At 57.6% G+C, this 20,726-nt stretch overlaps 1 protein-coding gene across 3 annotated transcripts in view; it reads right to left on the reverse strand.

The window, feature by feature from the left end:
- MAD1L1 (mitotic arrest deficient 1 like 1) overlaps positions 1 to 20,726 on the reverse strand; it is a 304,019-nt gene that overhangs the window by 242,825 nt on the left and 40,468 nt on the right. For all 3 annotated transcript variants that reach the window (XM_039226020.1, XM_039226018.1, XM_039226019.1), the window contains exon 10: positions 8,695 to 8,781. In XM_039226020.1, coding sequence (XP_039081951.1) covers positions 8,695 to 8,781 — 87 coding nt within the window. The remainder of the gene's footprint in view (positions 1 to 8,694; positions 8,782 to 20,726) is intronic.

Here is a 20,726-nt window from a genome sequence, read left to right on the forward strand (position 1 = left end):
GAAGAGTCACCAGGCCTGGGTCTGGACAGCCAGGTGAGGATGAGCTCTGTCTCCCAAGGGCAGAGTGGTGTCCCTCAGACTCCGGAGCACTGAGCACAGGGTGACCTCCTGGGTCACAACACAGGCCGGCCAGACAGCAGCTTGCCCGGCAGAGTCCCAGCAGGCCGCCTAGAACCCTCAGGTCTGCATGCTGACCTGAACAAAGAGCCCAGAAGCTGGCCTGCGGTGACATGTGCGCATGCATACCTACACATGCCACCCCACCTCGCAGAGCACCTGAGCACAGCCACCTTGGGGGAGGGCCCCACCAGTGGGAGGCTCATGAGTCCCCACACAACACGGCCAGGCCTCCTAAGGAAAATTCTGCCACCCTTGGTCCAGGGGGCTCAGGGGGCTTCGGGGATCTCCTCGTGAGCAGCTCTCTGTGGACAGAACAGGGAACCGGAGCACAAACGGAGAGCACTTCCTGCTCCTCAAACTGTGGTCCCAGGAGCTGCATGAACACGTGGAAACTGCTGGCCCAAAACCTGCCTTGAAACGTCACGGGGAATCCCTGATGCTTGCTCACTTGGGTGAGCCACACGGCAGAGGGGCCAGTGAGGTCTCCAGTCCGCCCACCCAGGACCTGCCCAGGGCGCTGGCCATGCCAGCACAGCTCCACATGCACGCGTCCTCACTCGCACTCTGTACGGCCTATGGGAGGTACTGTACCCTATGACACAGCACAGGCCTGCCGGCCAGCTCGTCGTTAGACTTAAGTGGCATGACCCAGACCCAGGCCCTAGACTCTGCCCCGAGGCTGCCCCCCTATACCCACCCCTGTGCTGGGCTGGCACTACCAAGAAACCCTGGGGACCCCCAATGGACTGGGCTCTCTCCCAGGGGTGAGAGGCCTCAGTCTCAGGACAGGAGCGGGACGGTCATGGTCCGGACAATGGGGGCGGGTCCCATGCTTTCTGGCCCGTGGGTCTCGCCAGCACCAGTGAGGAGACAGCTAGAAGCCCCAGAACCCACTGCTCAAGGAGAGGCGCCAGTGCAGACGCCCGCCACTTGCGGCACCTTGACCTCACGTCCCCTTCCCTCCCCCCCTCTGTAATTGGCTGCAGAATTTACAGGCTTGGGAGGGGTGCTCCAACGGGGAGGCCGGGAGGCGGCTCCAGGGACCAGGGGCGAAGAAGAGGCTCCCAGTGCCGCCGGCACCACCTCCCGTCCAAATGTGGGCACTGCAGGCGGCTGCGGTGCCCCTAGGCCCAGTGTCCCTCGTCAGCCCCAACAGGCAGCAGGTACCTGGATTCTCTCATTCTTTCTCCTGCTGAAGGTCCCAAGAAGGGAGGAGGTTTGAGAACCAAAGCGAGGGGCAGCTGAGCAGATGCCCAGAAGCCAACAGGCCAACCCGTGCAGGAGGGCAGTGGGCTCCCGCAGTGACACACCTGCCCTGCACCAACCACCCCGGAGGCCCAGCTAATGTCCCCTCAGGTGACCGAGGGCTGGAGCGCCGCCATGGCCAAGGGAAGAAGACAGGCCTGTGTGGACATGCGTGTACCGGACGCGTGAGCTTCCGGAAGGAACCAGGAACCTGCCTGGTCTCATACAGGAAGAAAGGCTGCCTTTCACTGGGCCCACACAGCTGGTTGGTGCCGCACTCGGTGTGTGCACAGTGACTACCCCCAGGGGGTAGGCACTGTCACGAGCCCCATTCTGGACATGAACAAGATGAAGCCGTGTGGGCAGCCTCGACCCATGTGGGCTGAGACGCGTTTCCCACCACTCCAGTCATCAAGCCGGCTCAGATAGCAGGGAGCCCCTGAGCCCCAGCAGACATGCGTCCACATGGTCCAGCCTGTGGGGGCCGGCCCGAGCAGGACTGCAGGGGCCAGGGACAGGAGCAGGACACAGAAAGCACGGCAGGTTCCCCGCAGCCAGGTGCTCCCAGAGGACGGGCCTCGGAGCCTCGGCTGCACAGGCAGGGCGCGGACCCAGCGACAGTCTGCACCAGCAGCCAGAGGAGACCCGGCCGAGGTGGAGGGCGCTGCCAAGTGTGTCCTTCAAGACAGATGTGTGGGGTCCACGCGACACACAGGCCATCCTGGTCCTCATGCTCCTCACCCATGCTCTTCTCTGGTTTGTTTTGCTGCTGTTCAGTTCTGGCCATGTCCAACTCAAAGTCTACTCAGTCTAAGGAATGTTCCCCAATTGACCTTGTAGCCAGAAGCAGCTACGTCTCTCTGACCAAACGTGCTTCTACTTCTCAGAGCCTCTGCACCAGCCTGAGAACACGTGTGCACGGACATGTGTGTACACATGTGTGCACATCCCCAGCCCCTCCCCATGGGAGTTACCCACCCTGCCCCCCGCACAGGCTGGCACACGTCGAGGCTTACATAGCCTGTGGTAAAGCACTCAATGCCTCTCAGAGCCATGATCTCAGTGATAACACCCACCCGCTCAGAGGGACACACGTGTCACAGCCACGCTGAGGACACCAGGCTGTCTCCACTTGGGCAGCAGCCAGAAACCTGGAGCAGGAAGAGCCTTTGCAGGAGCCATTATGGGGAATTACACGACTCACCACTCAAAATACAGCAAAGTGGCCCAGCTTACCCTCTAGCAGGATGTGTGGGAATGGCTGCAAGCCACTCGGGCGCCACAGTGTCAGGGAGAGCTGACCGCAGTGAGAGTAGGCCACACTGCGGCTGAGACCAGGTGTCGGGAGCCAGGGAGCTGGTGCTGGGCCCACTGTGGGCAACACCGGTGCCCACCTGTCCCCTCCACGGCTGCCAGGAGGGGGCGAGGGCACGGGCACACAGTGGTGATGGAAGTTGGTGAGAGAACCAGGCCCTGAGGGCAGCGACAGACCATGGGCCCCCTGACAGGTGAGACAGAATGCCCCAAAAGGTTCTGCACAGCTGTGGCCACCTGGGGCACGTGGTCTGGTGCACATCTCCAGGGGCCCCTGCTGCATGCCAACCCCATGGGGCAGGGAGAGCGGCTGGGGCCATACCCACAGGGAGGCGGTGACACAGCCGGCGTGGGCGGGGTCGGCGCTGGGACTCAGGTGTGCTCCACAGGCGGGGCCCCAGTAACACCCGCGGTTTCCCCGGACTGAACTGAGAACGCCCGGGGGCCGACGTCCGAGGCGCGGGCACCGCACACGCTCAGTGTCACTCTGACCACAACTGCAGCCGTGACTCCCACAGCCCAGACACGTCCCCAAGCGGGGTACAAATTAGACAAGTGTGTAACAAAGATTCACTTTGTGACATGACACAACCTAACGGGACGCCTGAGGTGGGAGCCAGCCCAGGCCACCGGGAAATTCAAAGACCCAAGCAAAGCGGGGACCAGTGGGGTCACAGGCAGGGATGACCTCTACCTGACCTCATGGGCCCCTCAACGTAATCACGTCTGAAGTGACTTCTTCAGGTCACCCTCCGTGGATGCACGAGGCAGATAGCTGTTCGCGAGCTCTCACCAAAACCTCACCAGTCTTGTTCTCTCACCTGCCACCACTGCCCTTCCCACGGACCACGACCCCAGCCCCTGTGCCCTCCTCCGGCCACACGCAGGGGACAACTCAGAGCACTGCCCGTGGCCACCCCATTCCCTCACCAGGCTCTCGTCCACCTGACACTGCCAGGGCCTCCATACTGAGCTCTCACAGCCCCGTGACAGTTACAGCCACCGTCGTCCTGACAGGGGAGGCAGAGAAGCCGATCCTACTGCCCACAGACACAGCAACGCGGTGGCGGGCCAGGACTCTAGCATGGGCGGCCTGAGCCTCAGGCCCCTGACCCACCCGCACTCCAGGCACAGAGCTCCCTATGCACGGAGAGAAAAGGGCCTCGACCATCATGAATCTTCTGCGGCCGTCATCAGCCCCACTGGCCCAGGGACAGCTTGAGAGTACCATAACTTACACAGACGCAGGGGGGCACAGGTGACAAGACGCAGGGCGACACAGGTGACAAGGCCTAAGCACACTCCAGGCAGTCTGAGAAGACAGCCTAAATGCTTCACACCAGCAGCAAGGAAAGAGCCACCAAAGAATTAAGACCCTGATGCGATCCTAGCCCCACCTCAGGGCTTACAGAGCGCCCATCGGCCCGCAGGCTGCCAGGAAAGTGCACAGCCAAGGGCAGCACTGCTTGGAGCTGGAGGTGGGAGCGTGCAAGAGGGCCACCCGCCCGCCGAGGACCCTCACCAAGCAAGGGCCCAGGCACCCCTAGCCACGGCCCAGGCACTCATAGTGGCTCATGGCCCCTGACAGCTTGAGGCCGAGGGCTCTTGTGAGGCAGCCTCACCCAGAGGGGGCAGAAGGCAATGCTTTAAACCACCTGCAGTGACGGGAGGGTCAGAGCCATAACGCACTTCAGGCGGGGCCCAGAGGCCCAAGAACTCATCCCTCCCAAGTGTGCGGCAGGAGCACACAGGGCAGGGGCTGAGGGACCGGTTCTCGAGAGTCCACGGCAGACAGAGATGCAGACAGCTCCCCCTGCACCTGCACCGGTCACCGGCTTTTCCTGGCTGCCTTGCATGGCGGCTTCCTCCTCAAACCCCCATCCAAGAGGCCAAGAGCCACGTCCCACCACAGCAGAGGAACAAGTGATGAGACCCTGCTCTGCAGCCACATCAAGCACTTGGCAGGGGCATGGCCTCTGTCCTTAGGTGAACATGTGGTGCTCTGAACCAGACAGACCAGCCTCCAGATCTGTCTGTCCCACCTGCAGCTCAGGTGTCTCTGCTGTACAGAATAAGGACAGCACCCAACCCGGGCTCTCAGGTGGGACACTGTGAGTGAGGTGCTGGGCGTGGAAACCCCACCCCCAACCCCAGTACCACCTCGTTCACCACACATGGAGAGGAACCCAGACCCTGGAGTGCAGCCACTCTGTCACCCACTCTGTCACCCACTCCGCAACGTAAGCCCTCACTTGTGGCAAGGGACAGAAACCCCAGATGCCACAGCCCACAAAGCCCTGCCCTCACCTGGGACTCCTTGTTCAAGGTGCCCTCAGAGCACATCAGTCTGACAGACACCAGCATGGCCATGGTCTGGGCCATGCAGGAAAACCACCTCCTGGCACAGGGGCTGTAGATGCCAGCTGTGAGTGGTACCAGGTTGCATGTTGGGGCTGGTCTGCGTGCCGAGGCCCAGCGAGCGCGGGGGCGGCTCACAGTAGCATTGGGGTAGCTCTGTGTGGAGCTTGGGGACAGAGGACACACCTAGACCCTCTGGTCACCTTGGACCCAGCACACAGCCTGGGGGAAGGGCATCAGCTTTCAGTCTCCAAGAAACAAAACCAAACCTATGGCAGCCATGACAAAAAGACAAGGTTCCTTGCACTGTAATTAAATTCCTGCCTGAAGGCACCACCAAACCCATTCGCATCAGTGACCACAGTGCCCTGGGCTGTCTGAGAACAGCCACGAGATGGGAAGCCACAGAGGGGCCTGGCCTGAGGGCTCTCAACACCACTGTGAGGGGAGGGCAGCCCTAGTGCCAGCCAGGACCCCTGCTGACCCCCAGCCCCACAACACAGAGGGCTCTGTGCCTCTAGGCGTCTCCAGGGCGCTCCTGAACACAGGGCGCATCCTCACACCCCGCACCATCCTCCAAACAGTCCTCACGGCAGACCCAAGCCCCACTGCGATGTGATGGAATCAGAGCTCAGAAGCCAGTTAGTAAACGTGCACAGAACCAGCACAACCAATGGAAGAACACACCTCCGCCCCCTGCAACCTGGAGGGCACTGGAAGGGTCCTGCCTCTAAAGGTCCCAGCCCACCCGGGCCCGGACACACAGGGAGGCCCACATCCCAGTCAGGCTGGTGGCAGTGCAGAACGAGGGCCACCAGCAGCGAGGTACAGGCACACTCAGCTCCACCCTGGGGATGGCCAGCCCGTGGCTCGGCGATGTGTCTTCTCCCAAGTGAGGGGCTTCCCTGAATGAGGAGGCAAGGCTGGTGCATGCGGCGTGAGTGGAAGCCACCATGGAAGGACCCAGTGAGGGACAAACCAGAAGAAGTCCTTGGGGACCAAAGTCACAGGGCCCAGCCTCCGGCCTGGGAACCACAGCTTCAGCTGGCTTGCTCCCTTGCTTGTATGAGCAGGAAGGCCCTCTGAACCCTCAGGCCCTGCCCCTTGCATACCTGCGCCTGCCCAGACCCCACCTTCTCAGCCACTAGCAGAGGCACCTCTTCCCATGCACCTGCAATTTCTGCTTCACTGGCTCTGAAGATGAGAAGTAAGGCCCACCGTCCTGACCAGGCCTACTGCCCTCGACGTAGGCCATGACTAATGACCACGTTGCCTTCTTGCCTTGCATGAAGGATGCTAGGCACACAGGTCCTCTCTGTCCCGCATGTCACAGGGTCCCCACCGCCACTCCCTGGGACCAGCACATCCATCTATCACGAATGATCACAGTGGGAGCCACATGGCCTCCCTTAGCCCCCGAGCATTTGGCCTCTCTGAAACCAAGCTCTCCTCCGAAAGGCAGGAGGCAGCTACGGCTCCTCCTATGGGGCTACAGCCCTGGACATGGACATGCTGTGAGAGCCGGTCCACCACGGGGGCCATGTGCAGACTGAGTAGGACACTGAGGGCTGGCTCTTAGGGAACACCTGAGATGCGCCCTTGCTCCTGGGTGGCTGCCTCACTCCTGGAGGGTCCTGACCGGTGGACAAGGTGCCTGGGGGTCCCCCATGGGGGGACTACTGCCGGAGGCAGGGCCCACTCCCCGGCCAATCCCAAAGCAGAGATGCAGAGGTCGCTGTGCACTCACACCTACAAGCGAGTGCGCAGCGGGGCCCCACGGACGGAGCGCCTCCGCAGCACCCACATGGAAGCCGGCCTTCCTGCCACCTCACAGTTGGGCCTGAGGAAAATGAAGATGAGTTTCCTTCCCTCTGACAGTTCATTCTGTTTCAAATTCAAAGTAAAATGAAGAAGATCATCTAGAAAAATGTAAAAGCTTCAATTTCAAGTCACTTTTAATGCCTGTTTCATCTGACAGTAGCTTTGAAAGCAAAAGGCAATCTTTATCGTTTGAGGTTTTTAAGCTAAATTGACGTGATTATGTCCAACATAACCAGATGCTTCTAAAAGCTTGTTTTCAAAGTGACATCAACCCCCAAAATAAGAGAACCTTCTCTCTGGCTACTAACGAATCCCAAGACGTTATGTCCATGCAGGGCTGAGGCCAGCTCATCAAAGACCCCTCAGCTGCCCTCCTGCCCCACCGAAAGACCCCTCACCCCCCAGGGAAATGGACAAGCTCAGGCAGCCCTATCCCAGCGGGAAGTGCTCCGGGGCAGGCCACTCAGCTGCGGGGGGCATGCCGGCGGTGAGGTGCAAGTCTCTCCTTGGTGCCTGCGGATGGATGAGCTGCCGGAGAGGGGAGGAAGACCATCCTGGGAGAAGCCGGTGTGGCCTCAGGACGAGCATCTGGTGTCTGTCCCCTTTCCTGGCAGCAAGCTCCTAAGAGCCTGGGGTTTCTGAGGTAAGGGAGCATTTTGTCACTCGTCACGAGCCCCTTGCAACCCTAGCCCCAAGCTACAAGGGACTGAGGAGACTGCAGGAGGGGCTGGAGCAACCAATCACATGCTGTGGGGAGGGGGGCTAGGACTTCCAGGTAGGGGACCGCAGGTTGGGGCTGAGATCCTCACTGACAGCCAGTGACTTCAGCAGGGAAATTCCATCAACACCCCAGAGGGGAGCACACCCAGGTGCGGGGAGGGGTGCACCCATAGAGCACATGGAACCTCTGCACCCCCACCCCTCACCCCTGGTGCCTCACCGACCTGGCAGCTCTGACAACCTTCTTTGGAACAAACTGGTAACTGCACATAAAGCATTTTCCTGGATTCTGAGCTGTTCTAGCAAATCCTGGAACCGGGCTGGGGTTTGGCGGGAAGTCCTGGATCTGCAGGCAGCCTGGGGGCCCGGGACCGGGGTCTGGGGTCTGGAGTGGGGGCAGCTTGTGGGACAGAGCCTTTCACCTGGGGGGTCGGGTCAGAAGAGGGTAGAACAACAGAGCACCAGCTGGCCTCATGGGGTTGGGAAGTGGCATTTGGCGTCAGGAGGAAAAACCTAACACTGGAGAACAGTTGCCACCTGCAGGCCTCCGGCCAGAAGGGGCTCCTCCTTCATGGCCCCCATGGGGGGTTCCCTCCCTCACTGTGCTCCCGTGGGGGTGGGTTCCCGCCAGGGAAGGGGCTCCCTCCTCACTGTGCCCGTCAGGGGACTTTCTGGTTACTTGCCACCAGGGGCGTCCCAGTGCCAGCTCCTCCCTCTGGGCCCTCCTGAGCACACGGGTCTACATGCACACAAGCACGCAGACGCTTCCCCCCATGGTCTGGGTCCACACCGTGGATGGCTCAGTCAGAGCCCACGCCACGGCAAAGACAGAGAGGTTCCGGATCCAGGCACACATCCTTCCCATGGCCCCCATGCACCAGGAAGGCGATGGCGGCCTGGCAGCAACATGCGGTCTCGGCAGGGTCCCTGCCTCGAGGAAGCGCTGGGGAGCGCCCTGCCTCCTCAAGGCCAGTCCAGCCCCCACTCACTGAGGCCGAGGCCATGGAAACAGTGATGCACAGCTGTTCCCTGGCCAAGTCCAGGGGACACGCAGTCCCTGGCCCCGGGGCTGCTCCAAGCACTCGCACCCACGGCTACATGGGCAGGCACGCCTACCTGCTGGTGAGGGCGTTGTTCCTATCCTGCAAGGCGAGCTCTCGCTGCTGCAGGTCAACAACGAACCTGGAAAGGTCTTCCGGGGTCCTGCGGGATCAAAAACAGGTCAGCATCAGCCGTGCCCTCGGGGGACCTCATTCTGTGACCAGACCTGGGACAGGTCAAGCCCCACGCGCCATTCGTAGGCCAGCGTGGCGTGGCTATGCACACGCACCCCGACCTGGTTCAAACCGCAGCCCACCACTGGCCACGTAACACCAGGTAAATTACTTTCATTTGACATAATTTTAGTTCACCTGTACAAATAGATCAATAGCCAGCCAACAGGGTCACCGTGCAGGGGAGATGAGATGAGGTGTAGGGGTGCTCACCACAGGTCAGCATGCCCTCCCCCACCCAACAGTAAGAGACACCCACAAAGTGTGTGCTTTGTCGGCTTCAAGCTGCTCAGACCGGCTGCATCGGTTCCCGTAACTGATGAGGACATGCTCCAACGCCTCCGGGAAACTGAGAACACCTACCTCGTTGGGAATGTTCCAGACTTGTCCCACAGAACACGAGCTGAGGATTCCCTCGCCTGCAGTAGCAGGTGAGCTCAAGGCCAAGAGACCAAGCACAAAGCCATGCAGCACAGCATGCATGAGACACCACGGCCTCCTGCGTACCTGAAGGAGCCATGGGGCTGTGACCAAAGCTATGCCCATGAGACAGGCCCTCCCTGGAATAAGGGTCTGTCACGAAGCTATGGGGGTAGCTACTGGTCACTACGGTGTCCAAAGGCCCTCTTCCCAGCTTCTAACGGCACCTCAGTACCCGGCTTCCCCCTCGCAGTCGCCCTCGCAGACCCCCACCCCCAGAGGAGAAGCCCCTCACTGGGCCTGTGGGAACCCCGTGCTCCTCCCCAGGTGAGAGAATTTAAGGGACCTCACACAAGACCATCACCCAGGAGGGGGAGGCTGAGCCGGCCTTGGATGACAGCTCCCATTCTTCCGGGAGCTTCCTCAAGCCATGCAACCTCAGGACTTAAAGACACTGGCACAGAAAGAAAGACCTTTTCAAGCCAGGAGGGGGTCTTTCTGCAATGTGCCACAGAGACACTCGAGTGATCGTTTCTCTGCATTACTCAGGTAAAGGGGTGTGCAGACCGTGACTAGAGCCACAGGACCCCGGCCCCCAGCCCGCTACCAGCCCTGGAGGCATGGAGGAGGCCGGGCAGACGCCTCCTCTTCTGGCCCCGCCACATCTGCTCAGGCCCATGCAGAGGACCGTCAGCAGAGGGCCATCCAGTCTCTCGGGGCTCGCGGGGACCGAGGTGGCAGCTCTCTCCCAGAGGGCGGGTGGCCCGCGGCTCCCTCCAGTCATCTGGAACCCAGGCAGCGGAGTGGGAAGCGCATGACACCAATTTAGAAACCAGCTTCATGCCCTGCGGTTGGCATCGGGCCCCCGAAGCTGGCGTTAAGAGACGGTAGAGAGCCAGACTTACTCTCACCAGGCTCTCAGGCCTCCTTCCAAGCAAAGATAATTGAAATGAAACAATTTAGTGATGAGGGGAAACCATAACGGTTCAGAAGAGGGGAAAAGTGAGCTCAATAAGCCATCCTTGTGAGATGCCCCGTCCCACTGACGGCGGGCACCCGCGACCCCGAGCCACAAGGGACTGACTCAGGCCAGTGTGCACGGGCGCCCACAGGTGCGCCCACGCATTCACACGTGCGCATGCGCACACAGGTAGACACACCCGGCCATGCCCAGGTCACGGGGGTCTCTGCTCCTTCAGCTCAACACTCACGCGGAGGCCATCAGACACCCAAGTCCTGCTGGACATCTGGGCGGCCTTCAGGGGCCTGGCCCTACAAACAAAGCAGTGAATCCTTTCCCTCCCTTCCCCCCGGGGAGAACACAGGCCCCGCCCACATAGCCCACTCATCTGAGGCAAGGGACGTCTGTGGCCTAGGTCGCCTGGGCCCATGCTGCCCCTTCCGGAGTGGATGGGTGGTCCCCCACACAAACCAGTCTTGAGGATCTGGCTCACACGCCTGCGGGGACCCTCAGTGGGCTGGTCCTTGGCCACAGTCCCAGCCCTCGAATCCCAAGTGCCACCATTCAGATGAGCCACCTCTCCTGGCAGAGCAGGGACGCGGGCTGCAGACACCTAGACTGCACACACAATGCCCACAGCCGCCCCTGCCTTAGGCCAGCCTGCAGCCGCTGGAGGCCACGCTGCCACCCCACAGCCTTTCCCTTGGTGGTCTATGTACGGGGCCCAACACCCACAGCTCCAACTTTGGCTACATCAGGACCCAAGGACCTATCTGGTCACTCCCGCCAACACTCGAAACCCAAAGCACAGAAAACTCCCGGCCACGCTCCAGAATCCCCCACCCGACCTCAGCGACAGAGAAAAGACGGGACATTTTTCAAGAAAGAGACAGAACGGGTTCAGTCACACCCAAAAAACCACAGGCTGGCACGCCAGCGCGACAGGGCTCCTTGGGCCTATTTCCAACCCTGGGCCCGAGGCACGCAGCAGCATGAGCACCCGAAAACCCTCACACAGCCGTCAAGCACACAGAGTAGGAAGAGACGGAACCTCTGCAACTGTCTGGTGAGGTACACAAGCCAATCTGTGTAACGCCGCGTGGGAAACAGGGACAAGGCATAGGTGACAATGACAGTGATGTGTCACACCTCATTACATAACAGAAGAATACAAAGTCCAACATGAAATAAGTAATCAAGACGTTAAACTATGTGCAGTCTTGTGCACCCTCAGTTCCACAGCTGATCAAGAAGAAAACTCGTTCTCCTGGAGGACCGCCATGTAGGAGCTTCAGTTAGAAACAGTGCATGGGGGGGTGAAGATTCTGGAATGTTCCACACAAGAAAAAGTAGAGACAGGGAGGTGGGTTTTGCAATGGGTGGACACTCTAAAGCCAGAAGGGTGAGCCAGGGGCGAGGTGCCCGGCTACAAGTGACCTCTCAGGAAGCTGCCCCAGCACTCGCTGTGCTGGGAAAATGCACCCCAGGAGAGGACGTGGGTGGATCAGGCACTGAAGGACTCAAACCAACCAGGTCACCGGGGCCCAGGGGAGGGCCTTCAGGAGCAACCAGGTCCCCGGGGCCCGGGAGAGGAGCTTCAGGAGCAACCAGGTCCCTGGGGCCCAGCAGAGGGTTTTCGGGAGGTGTCTGGGGGCAGCACAGACAACAGCAAAGGTGAACTCGCTCGTCCCCAGGTCCCCGTCAAGCAGCTCCTCCAGGAGGAAACCCAGGACGCCTTCCCTGTCTGGTGTGTGGCTGCTATGACCTGGCTGTGCCGCCCCCATCATCCCGAGGGGGGTCAGGCCGTTGGACAGGGTAAGAAATGTACCCAAGAGGGGAGTCCACGCCCGCCAACCCAGAAATCCTCTTCAGGGAATGCGCCTCAAGGAAGGAACGTGTGCGGCTCTGCAGGCGGGGTGGCAATCTGTCTTCTGAACCCCGATAAAATGTCCCTGATATAACACTTACCCTCCTAAGCAGCATCCAGCTTGGGGTATTGAGGGCCTTCACTTCCAGAACTTTTTCATCTTACCAAACTGAGACCGGGTCCTCATCAAACGCCCCCTCCACACCCATCCCCGACCCCAGGCACCCCCGCCTACTGTGTTTGTGGACTGGACATGAGTAGGGCCACACAGTCCTATCACTGAGCACCACATCAGAAAGGTCCACCCATCTTACAGGTGATGTCAGAGCGTCCTTCCCTCCCAAGGATGCATGACACTCCCGCATGTGGACAGACCTTGTCTTGGTTCTCTGTCATCAGCTGCCTATCAGCTGTCGTGGGCACGCTGTGAACGCGGGCACGCTGTGAACGCGGGCATGCAGCTATGTGTTCAAGTCTGTGCTGCTGACTCCTGGACATATGCCCAGAAGCAGAATAGCTGGTTCCATCCTAGTGTTTGGAACAGCCTCCACGCTGTTTCCACAGGGGCTGCCCAGCTTACATTCCCCACGTCATTATCCCTAATGTTTAAAAAAAAGTTGAATAACAGACAATAAGGAGGTTCTCCACCTAAACATGGGTGCTGTTTCCCCGTGAGACTTGCTGCCAGGCTCAGCGGTGGGCAGGCAGCTGCCACAGCAGCACATGGCAGGGGGACAGCACAGCAGGCGCACTCACAGGACAGGACAACGGGACCCACAGGGTTCCACGGCTGGGGACACCGGAATGGGGAGGGTCATCTGGATTGGGAGCAGTGGCCTATGTCACCTGCAATCACTGCAGTGCACATACCTCCACCTCTCGATCCACAGACTCGAAACCCCTGGAAATGGCCCAGGACCTACAGATGAGCTCTCCGTGTTCCCTACATACAACACAGAACCCTGGTCACTTGCAGAAAAACAGGGGCAATCTCAGCAGAAAATCACCCTACAGACGCTGCAGGTCACGCCATCAGGAACCCACCCACTGCACATGTGACAGAGAAAATATTCTCTGAGGTTCTCTGTCAACTTGATTTGGGGATTAGGTCCAAATCAAACAGAAGAACCCTAGAAGACAAGGCCATGAGCCACCACAGCCCACATTTTATGGTGGGGGCACAGACGCACAAAGCAGCCCGCGTGCCCAGCCACACAACCCACAACCACCAGACTGAGGGCACACCCAGGCTGCTTTCATACAACAAGATACACACACCATGCCATGAAAACAGTAAGGACAGGTGACAGGCACATGATTCTAAACACTAATGCATGTGGGTCTTTTGACACCAAAAAATACACACACTGAGAAAAGAAAACCAGAAAGTAAGATCAACGCATTACAAATGCATCTGTGTTGGGGGCACCTGGAGGGCTCGGTCAGTTGAGCGTCTGACTTCGGCTCAGGTCACAATCTCACGGTTTGTGGGTTTGAGCCCCACGTCCAGCTCTGTGCTGACAGCTAACTCAGAGCCTGGAGCTGCTTCAGATTCTGTGTCTCCCTCTCTCTGTGCCCTTCCCCTGCTTGCAGTCTGCCTCTCTCTCCCTCAAATATAAACATTAAAAAAAAAAAAAAAAAAGCACGTGCTTTTCTGTGTATAACACGTTTTACGTGTTTAATAAAGAAGACTGGCCAGAGTCCCAAGCACCCGTCGAGCTGCAGAACTTCACACTGTTTCAGAGACAGACGGGAGCAAGGCAAATTCGATAAATGACAGAATCTAGTCCACAGAGCCACACGGAGGGAGGACCGAAGGAACGAGGGGTGCGGAGAACCAGGTGCCCTGCTGGGTAGTGACCCCCCCCCCTCCAGGAGGGCAGTGACATGTTGCGGGTCAGATCAGGACCCATGATAACAGGCCGTGGCTCACTGACAATACATGGGTCCGCGGGTCCGTGTTTAAGAACGAGCCTCTGGCTAGACTTCCAGCAACTGCGGTCGGACCTCCGATCGGTGAGACCTGTGAGACCGCCAGGTTCCCCGCCTTGGCCAGGCCTGTCAGGGTCCTGAGGCCCCTCCTTAAGTGACTCTGGCACAAGTACAGGCTCTCTGAGTGTGGACTGTCCACACAGATGGACGCAAGGTGAGCAAACTCCTGGCTGAGGTCAGCAGCGGGCACCAGAGCCGCTGTCTGCCGCCAGCAGGTCAGCTCACCTGCTTCAGGGAATCAGGTCACGAGTTACACGGGTCCCCTGCCACATGTAAATAAAATGAAGAAATTTCAAACTTACAGTTGCTGCCTTCAAATTCCTTCCCCTAGCTCAGGCAGGATTAAAAGGACTTCAAAGCAGCCTGGGTCCCAATTAAGCCGGTGTGACCACCCCAGGGATGCTAGAATATTCCTCTGACTAACAAGAGGTGCTCTTTGAACTGTCTAAGCTAAAAAAAGCTCTAAGAACCTTTCAAACAAATGCCACAATTTTCTCTCCCTGTTCCCTCGCTCTTTGGAAAAGTTGATCTTTTGAATGCTTTAAACATTCAAAAAGGCAGCTTCACAGGGGCCCTGAAGACCACTTCAGCCAGGAGCTCAGAACAGGGGCAGCCAGAGGAGGGACCAGTGCGGCTGGAGACAAGCGGGCGCATCCACCCCGTAAGTGTGCAGGGCCCTCGGCTCGCACACCCAGAGTGCTCTTCCCAGCAGCAGGAAGGCCCGGTAGGGGGGAGGCAGGGCTGGGGTCTGCGCAGGAACCGCAGCTCACAGGGGAAATGTGATACCATGAAAGGGGCACCTGGCCCCACGAGGCAGAAACATGGCAGGTGGGGACAGCGTGCACCGACGGGGATGTCACGCTCACATCGGCACACACGCTGCTACTCAGACAGGCTAGGCCGCCGCTTCTGACCGCTCCGGGGCCATGACCCTTCCTGTTCAAGCGTGAGAACACCCCAGATGGTAAATTCAGCACCCCAACCCTCAGCCCACCCAACCTGCCTACAAGGATTTCCTTCAGCAGAGAGGCCACGGGGGGAAGGCAGGACAAAGGACAGAGAGGTAAAAACCAAGTCAGGTGGCCACTTGGGGACAATGAAAGGCAGAGGGACAAAGGCCGTTGGAACAAGGATGCTGAGATGATGGCTGGAACCCGGGAGACGCCCTGGGAATGTGCTGAGCAGCATAGGGGAGGAGGTCCCAGAACCAGGAAGAAGCAGGGGTGTGGTGGCCGGGCAGGAGGAGCTCCCACTGGCTGTGCGGCCCCAGGCAGGTTATGGTCCCTTTGTACACAGGAAGGGCCCCAGGACCAGGAGGACCTCTGTCCTGATCTAGGATTCTGTTGGCCAAACCAAAGTGCCCGTAGGAATTGCTCGCTGCAATGGCAGGAACAATGTGGGCGACAAGCCTAGCGAAGTGGGATCCCCAGATGGAGGGTGCACACAAGCACTGGGTCCCTGGGGCACAAACCCAGTAGAGGGCTCTGGGAGGGTCAGGCCAGGTGGCACAGCCTCAGGTCCCGGGGCCCTGCCCGAGCCTCTGGACTTTCCTCTCATAAGATACAAGCCTCTGGAGGACTGGAGAGGACGCGTTCCTGTCCCTCGATGTGCGGCAAACATGCATCCTGCTGCCTACAGCGAGGAGAGCCCACCACGACCCAGAGCTCCCGATGGCTGGGAAGCGAGGCCAGCACGACATGGATGGTGCAGGGCAGCTGGCAGCTGGCTCATGGGGCCACAGGTGAGCACTTTGAGGAAGACACATGAAGACCAGGGCCAATAGCGAAGGCTGCAGCCCACACCCGCGGGAACGCCTTCCTTGGTCTGTCGCTGCCACTGTGGGTCAAGGATGATGAACAGGACCCCTAAGGAGCGGCTACCTCCCAGCACCTGGAGGGGGAGGAGGTTTTCCGTCTGCACACACCTCAGGGCCCTGGAACACACGCCCCGTGTGAAACACGATTAAGAACAGTCCCACAGCCACCTCATTCCACCCTGTTATTCAGGAAAACAAATATTTATACATGAGTGGTCTCCCCACTGGCAACACCAAGAGCACACGGCTGCAGAGGACGCACACTCGGACACCCCCCACGGGCTGAGCACCACGAGCCCCAACAGCACAGTCATGGCCCACAAGAACACAACAATAAGCACCTGAGGAGTGCAGAGGAGCCCCTGGAAGACTCTGCAGGAAGTTGGCTTTCAGACAAAGCCTGAATTCTGAGTGAGCATCCTCCCAGAGAAGAGGACCTGGGGGGTGGCACTCGGGCCACACGGACTCTGGCCATGACGCTGACCTCCTGGCATCCGTGAGACAGCTCACTCCAGCCACATGGAGGGCTCATTTAGGGACACCGGGGCCAGCCTCCCAGGTGTCACGAAAGCATTACCAGGTGAACAAAGTCAGCCTGGACATCCCATCCTCAAGCAGCATCTGACAGACTAGAGTCACCAACTGCCCCGGTCACCTGAGGAACCGTGCAGGGCATGCTCGCGGGCACCAGGGCCAGCACAGAGGCAAAGCCCAGCACCAAGGGACACGTGTCAGCCACACAGAGAAATGTGGGCTTGGACCCAAGAATGACAGGCAGTGCCCAGAGCTTCACTGACGGAAAGCCCTCGGGTAGCCATGAAGAAGGATCTGGAGCTAACGGTGCAGACAGTCAGCCACTGATGATGAGGTTTTAGCTGCGTGACAGCAGTGCGCACAGCTGAGGCCGGCACGGCCTGGAAAACGCTCTGAAGATGGGTTGGGAGGCGGTGGCAGTGCGTTGGCAGGGCAGGGGGGGTGGGGGGGGACGAAGACGAGACCCGGGGGTCTGGGCTGGGCGCAGAGTAGACAGGGCGCCCTTCCCCGAGAGGGGGAACGAGGCCAGGCTCCTCACCGCAATCCCAAGGCCTCGACGGGAACAGGAACTTGTGTAAGAGGCAGGATGTACAGCTGCCTCCCAAGGGCCAAGTTTTCCATGCCACCACACATGGAGCCTGCGCTTTGAGGGATGGGGCAGGAAGGGGAATGCGACAAAACCCTGATGAGCCCAATATTTGCCTGAGGGGTGGCAGCACAGACCAACCCTCCCAGGTCACCAGCACGGGGACGGGCGCCCAACGGTCACCTGACATTACAGCCCTGGGATGGGCCCCAGGCTGGCAGGACTGTCTGTGCCCAGTGGAGCCAGCACCAGGGCACATGCAGGGGTGCACCAAGAGGAGCCACTCTCCACGCTCCAGCCTGCGGCTGCCAGGGGCCTCAGGCTGGTGTAACCCGGACCACATAAGGAGCACACCAAACCCACAGAGCTCAGGGGAGCCACCCCGAAGTCCAGGCTGTCACCGGCGGTCAGCCCTGGCTGGGCCCACAAGTCACTCCTGACTGTGCTGGAATGCTGGGTCAGCGTGCAAAATCAGCCCAAAGGAGGGAAAAAAAGAAGAAAAAAGTGGGAATCAGATGAAATAGAAAAAAAAAATACCAAGGAATCAACAAAGCCAAGATTAGTAATGTCTAAAAGTTGATAAACAGGGAGCCTGGGTGGCTCACTTGGTTAAGCATCCGACTCTTGATTTCAGCTCAAGTCATGATCTCATGGTCATGAAGTCAAGCCCTGTATCGGGCTCTAAGTGAGCGTGGAGCCTGCTTGGGATACTCTCTCCCCCTCTTTCTCTCTGCCCCTCCCCTGCTGGCACGTGCTCACTCTCTCTCTCCCAAAAATAAAAATTAAAAAAGGCTGACAAAGATGACAAACATCTAGAAATACCGATTCAGAAAAACGAGAGAAGGCACAAATAACCAACACTGAGAAGAAAGAAAACGTATCAGCTCTACAGATCCTATTTACATTTCAGACTTTAAAAATGAAACCAGAATTACACTTTCTAGATCCAACCACGTCATTGCAAATGGCAGGATCTCATGGTTTTCAACGGCTGAGTAATACTGCAACACACATGGACACAGCACACCTCCGTTCCCCGGTCAGCAGCCAGTGGACGTCTGGGTCACTTCTGCAGTTTGGCTGTTGTCCATACTGCTGCTGCAGACATCGGGGTACATGTGCCCCTTTGAATCAGTGGTTTTGTTTTCTTTGGGTAAATACCCAGTAGTGGAAAAACAGGCTCTTCGTCTTACATTAAGAGGGTGGTGGGGGGAAGGGTGAAGCAGAGGACGGGGACAACCACACTCCCGGCGATGAGCACCGAATGATGTGTGGCAGCATTGAATCCCTGCCCTGTGCCCATGAAACCCAGAACACGGCGGGTCAGCTCTGCAGAGTAAATCACTACACGTACACACAGGTGAGATGCTAGAAATCTAAGAGTATAAACAACACTAGTGAGACCGCTCACCTCTGGCTAGAAGGACAGAAGTTGTCTTAAAACAAAGAAACCCTCCTTCCTGTGTCACACTTCCCGCCTGCACACAGGGCACCCTACATGTGGAAGGAGGACTCTGCACACTGGTGCTGCAGGCCGTCTTTAATTTCCCCATATCCTGAGGAACGTAGCTACCCCTCGTTTAAACTTCCTACATTTAAAGAACGAGCATCCATTAAAAAAAAAAAACGTACAGCTAACATGACACTGAACAGTGGCTATTAAATGCTTTCCCTGAAGACTGTGAACAAAGGCGAGCCGCCTATGTCCACAGCAGCTGGCCCACATTGGCCCTTGCCCACTAACAAGCCAAGAGAAATGGGGCACCTGGGTGGTTCAGTAGGTTCTTGATTTAAGCTCAGGTCATGACCCCAGGGTCACAGGATCAAGCCCTGTGTCGCGCTGACAGCATGGAGCCTGCTTGGGATTCTCTGACTCCCTCTCTCTCTGCCCGTCCCCGATTCTCACACACGTGCTCTCTTTTTCTCTCTCAAAATAAATAAACTTAAAAACAAAAACTCAAGAGAAGAAAGGCAAGATCAAAAGAGAGAAGTAAACTGTCTTTATTTGCATATAGCACGTTTATTCACATAGAAAATCCTAAAGAATCTAAAAAAAAAATTCACTGACGCTAAGAGGAGATTGAGCAGAGTACCCAATACACAGTCAATATACAAGACTGTATTTCTCATGTACTGACCAGCAGCAAAATCTAGAAAATGAAATTTTTCAAAGTGTGTGGACTTGGGGATACCATATACTTCCACAGAAGTCCTCAGAAACCCAGCAAGGCCCCTACACTCTGTAACATTCTCACCTCAGGAGAAACACTCCTCATAACCCCATCCAGAGTCTGTTACCCAGGGCAGATCCCACAGGTGTGGTGGCCCGCGGGAGGCAGTCACCGCTGTGACAGACACGGCGCTAGCTGACCACAGTGGGCCTCTCAGCCCGGAGTCCCGCACCCACCGGGCCTGCGTCTCCCACACTTGCCCGACGAGTCTGACGAAAGTAAAGATGGCAAGGCTCTACTGCAACTTGCGGGACCGCTCTGCCTGGTGGTCTTTGCCACATTCCCAAATGTCCTGTCTCACAATCACTACATGTTACACCCCACCGTGGTTTTCTCCCCATAAAAATCATGCTCAACTATTTCAATGAGTCACATGTTAATACCCAGCTACTTCTTTGAAAACAGGATTAAGCATTACCCTTACAGACATCTCGTCTTAACTTTGTAACACTGCATTTTCATCTCTGTCCCAGAAACAATCCATTTCTTCATCTGCTGCATTACTCTTAGTTGTAATAACCTCAGCACACAGTTCACACTTGAAACTTATCAGGAATGAGTTACCCAAAGCCTCTGTCATCCGTGGGGCCGGCCTGGAGCTGTACGGGCACCCAGACCGCAGCTCACATCTTCCACAGAGGACAGTCTCAGAGGCTCCCAGAGAAGCAGCAAGTCCGGCATCCCCAACTCTTGGCCCCTCGGCGCACAGACTCAGGGTACAGGTCTTTCATTCAGACGTGACAGCATTCAGGCAATGTGCCAACACATCAGTAAACAGTCCGGATTTCCTGATTTTTACTCAAGAAGAACTTGATTTCAGACTTCAACAACCCCAAAATGGACAAGAATTACACAGAACTAATAAAATACAGAGGAACACTCTATCAAAGTTACTTATGGATGTTGTTTCAATGTCCTACTTTCTCGATACTTAAGGTACTTCCTTTGTAAGCTTTCTTTTTTATTTATTTATTCTGAGAGAGGGGCGAGGGGTAGAGACAGAGGCACAGAGAGAGTCCCAACAGGCTCCTCATAAAGCCTGACGCAGGGCTCACTTCTACGAACCGTGAGATCATGACCTGAGCTGACATCAAATCCGGACACTCAACCTACTGAGCCCCTCAAGGACCCCCTTTGTAAGCTTTCTAACCAACAATTTAGTGAACTCGGCTTTGGTAAAAATAAAATTTGCAAAAGATATCTGACCCTCACAGACACCCCAGAATTTGGAAATTCTCACAGTCTTCCTCCTTTTCATGGCAATATGGTTATTTGCATACATTCTACAAGAAACTCTTTTTCAGGAGCACAGAAGTGGACCACTAAATAACTAAAGCCTGACCTGGAGGCTCTGTTTGAGAACGACCCTCAGTCAGTAGAGCATGCCAAGCCACCTTTAAGGGTCACAGGATGGCTGGACTCAGGAGAGGCCAACACCCCTTAGGAAAACAGCCTGATCCCTGGCTT

This window comes from Hyaena hyaena, unplaced genomic scaffold (genome assembly GCF_003009895.1).
Source record: "Hyaena hyaena isolate Hyena2069 unplaced genomic scaffold, ASM300989v1 scaffold_20, whole genome shotgun sequence".
NCBI lineage: Eukaryota > Metazoa > Chordata > Mammalia > Carnivora > Hyaenidae > Hyaena > Hyaena hyaena.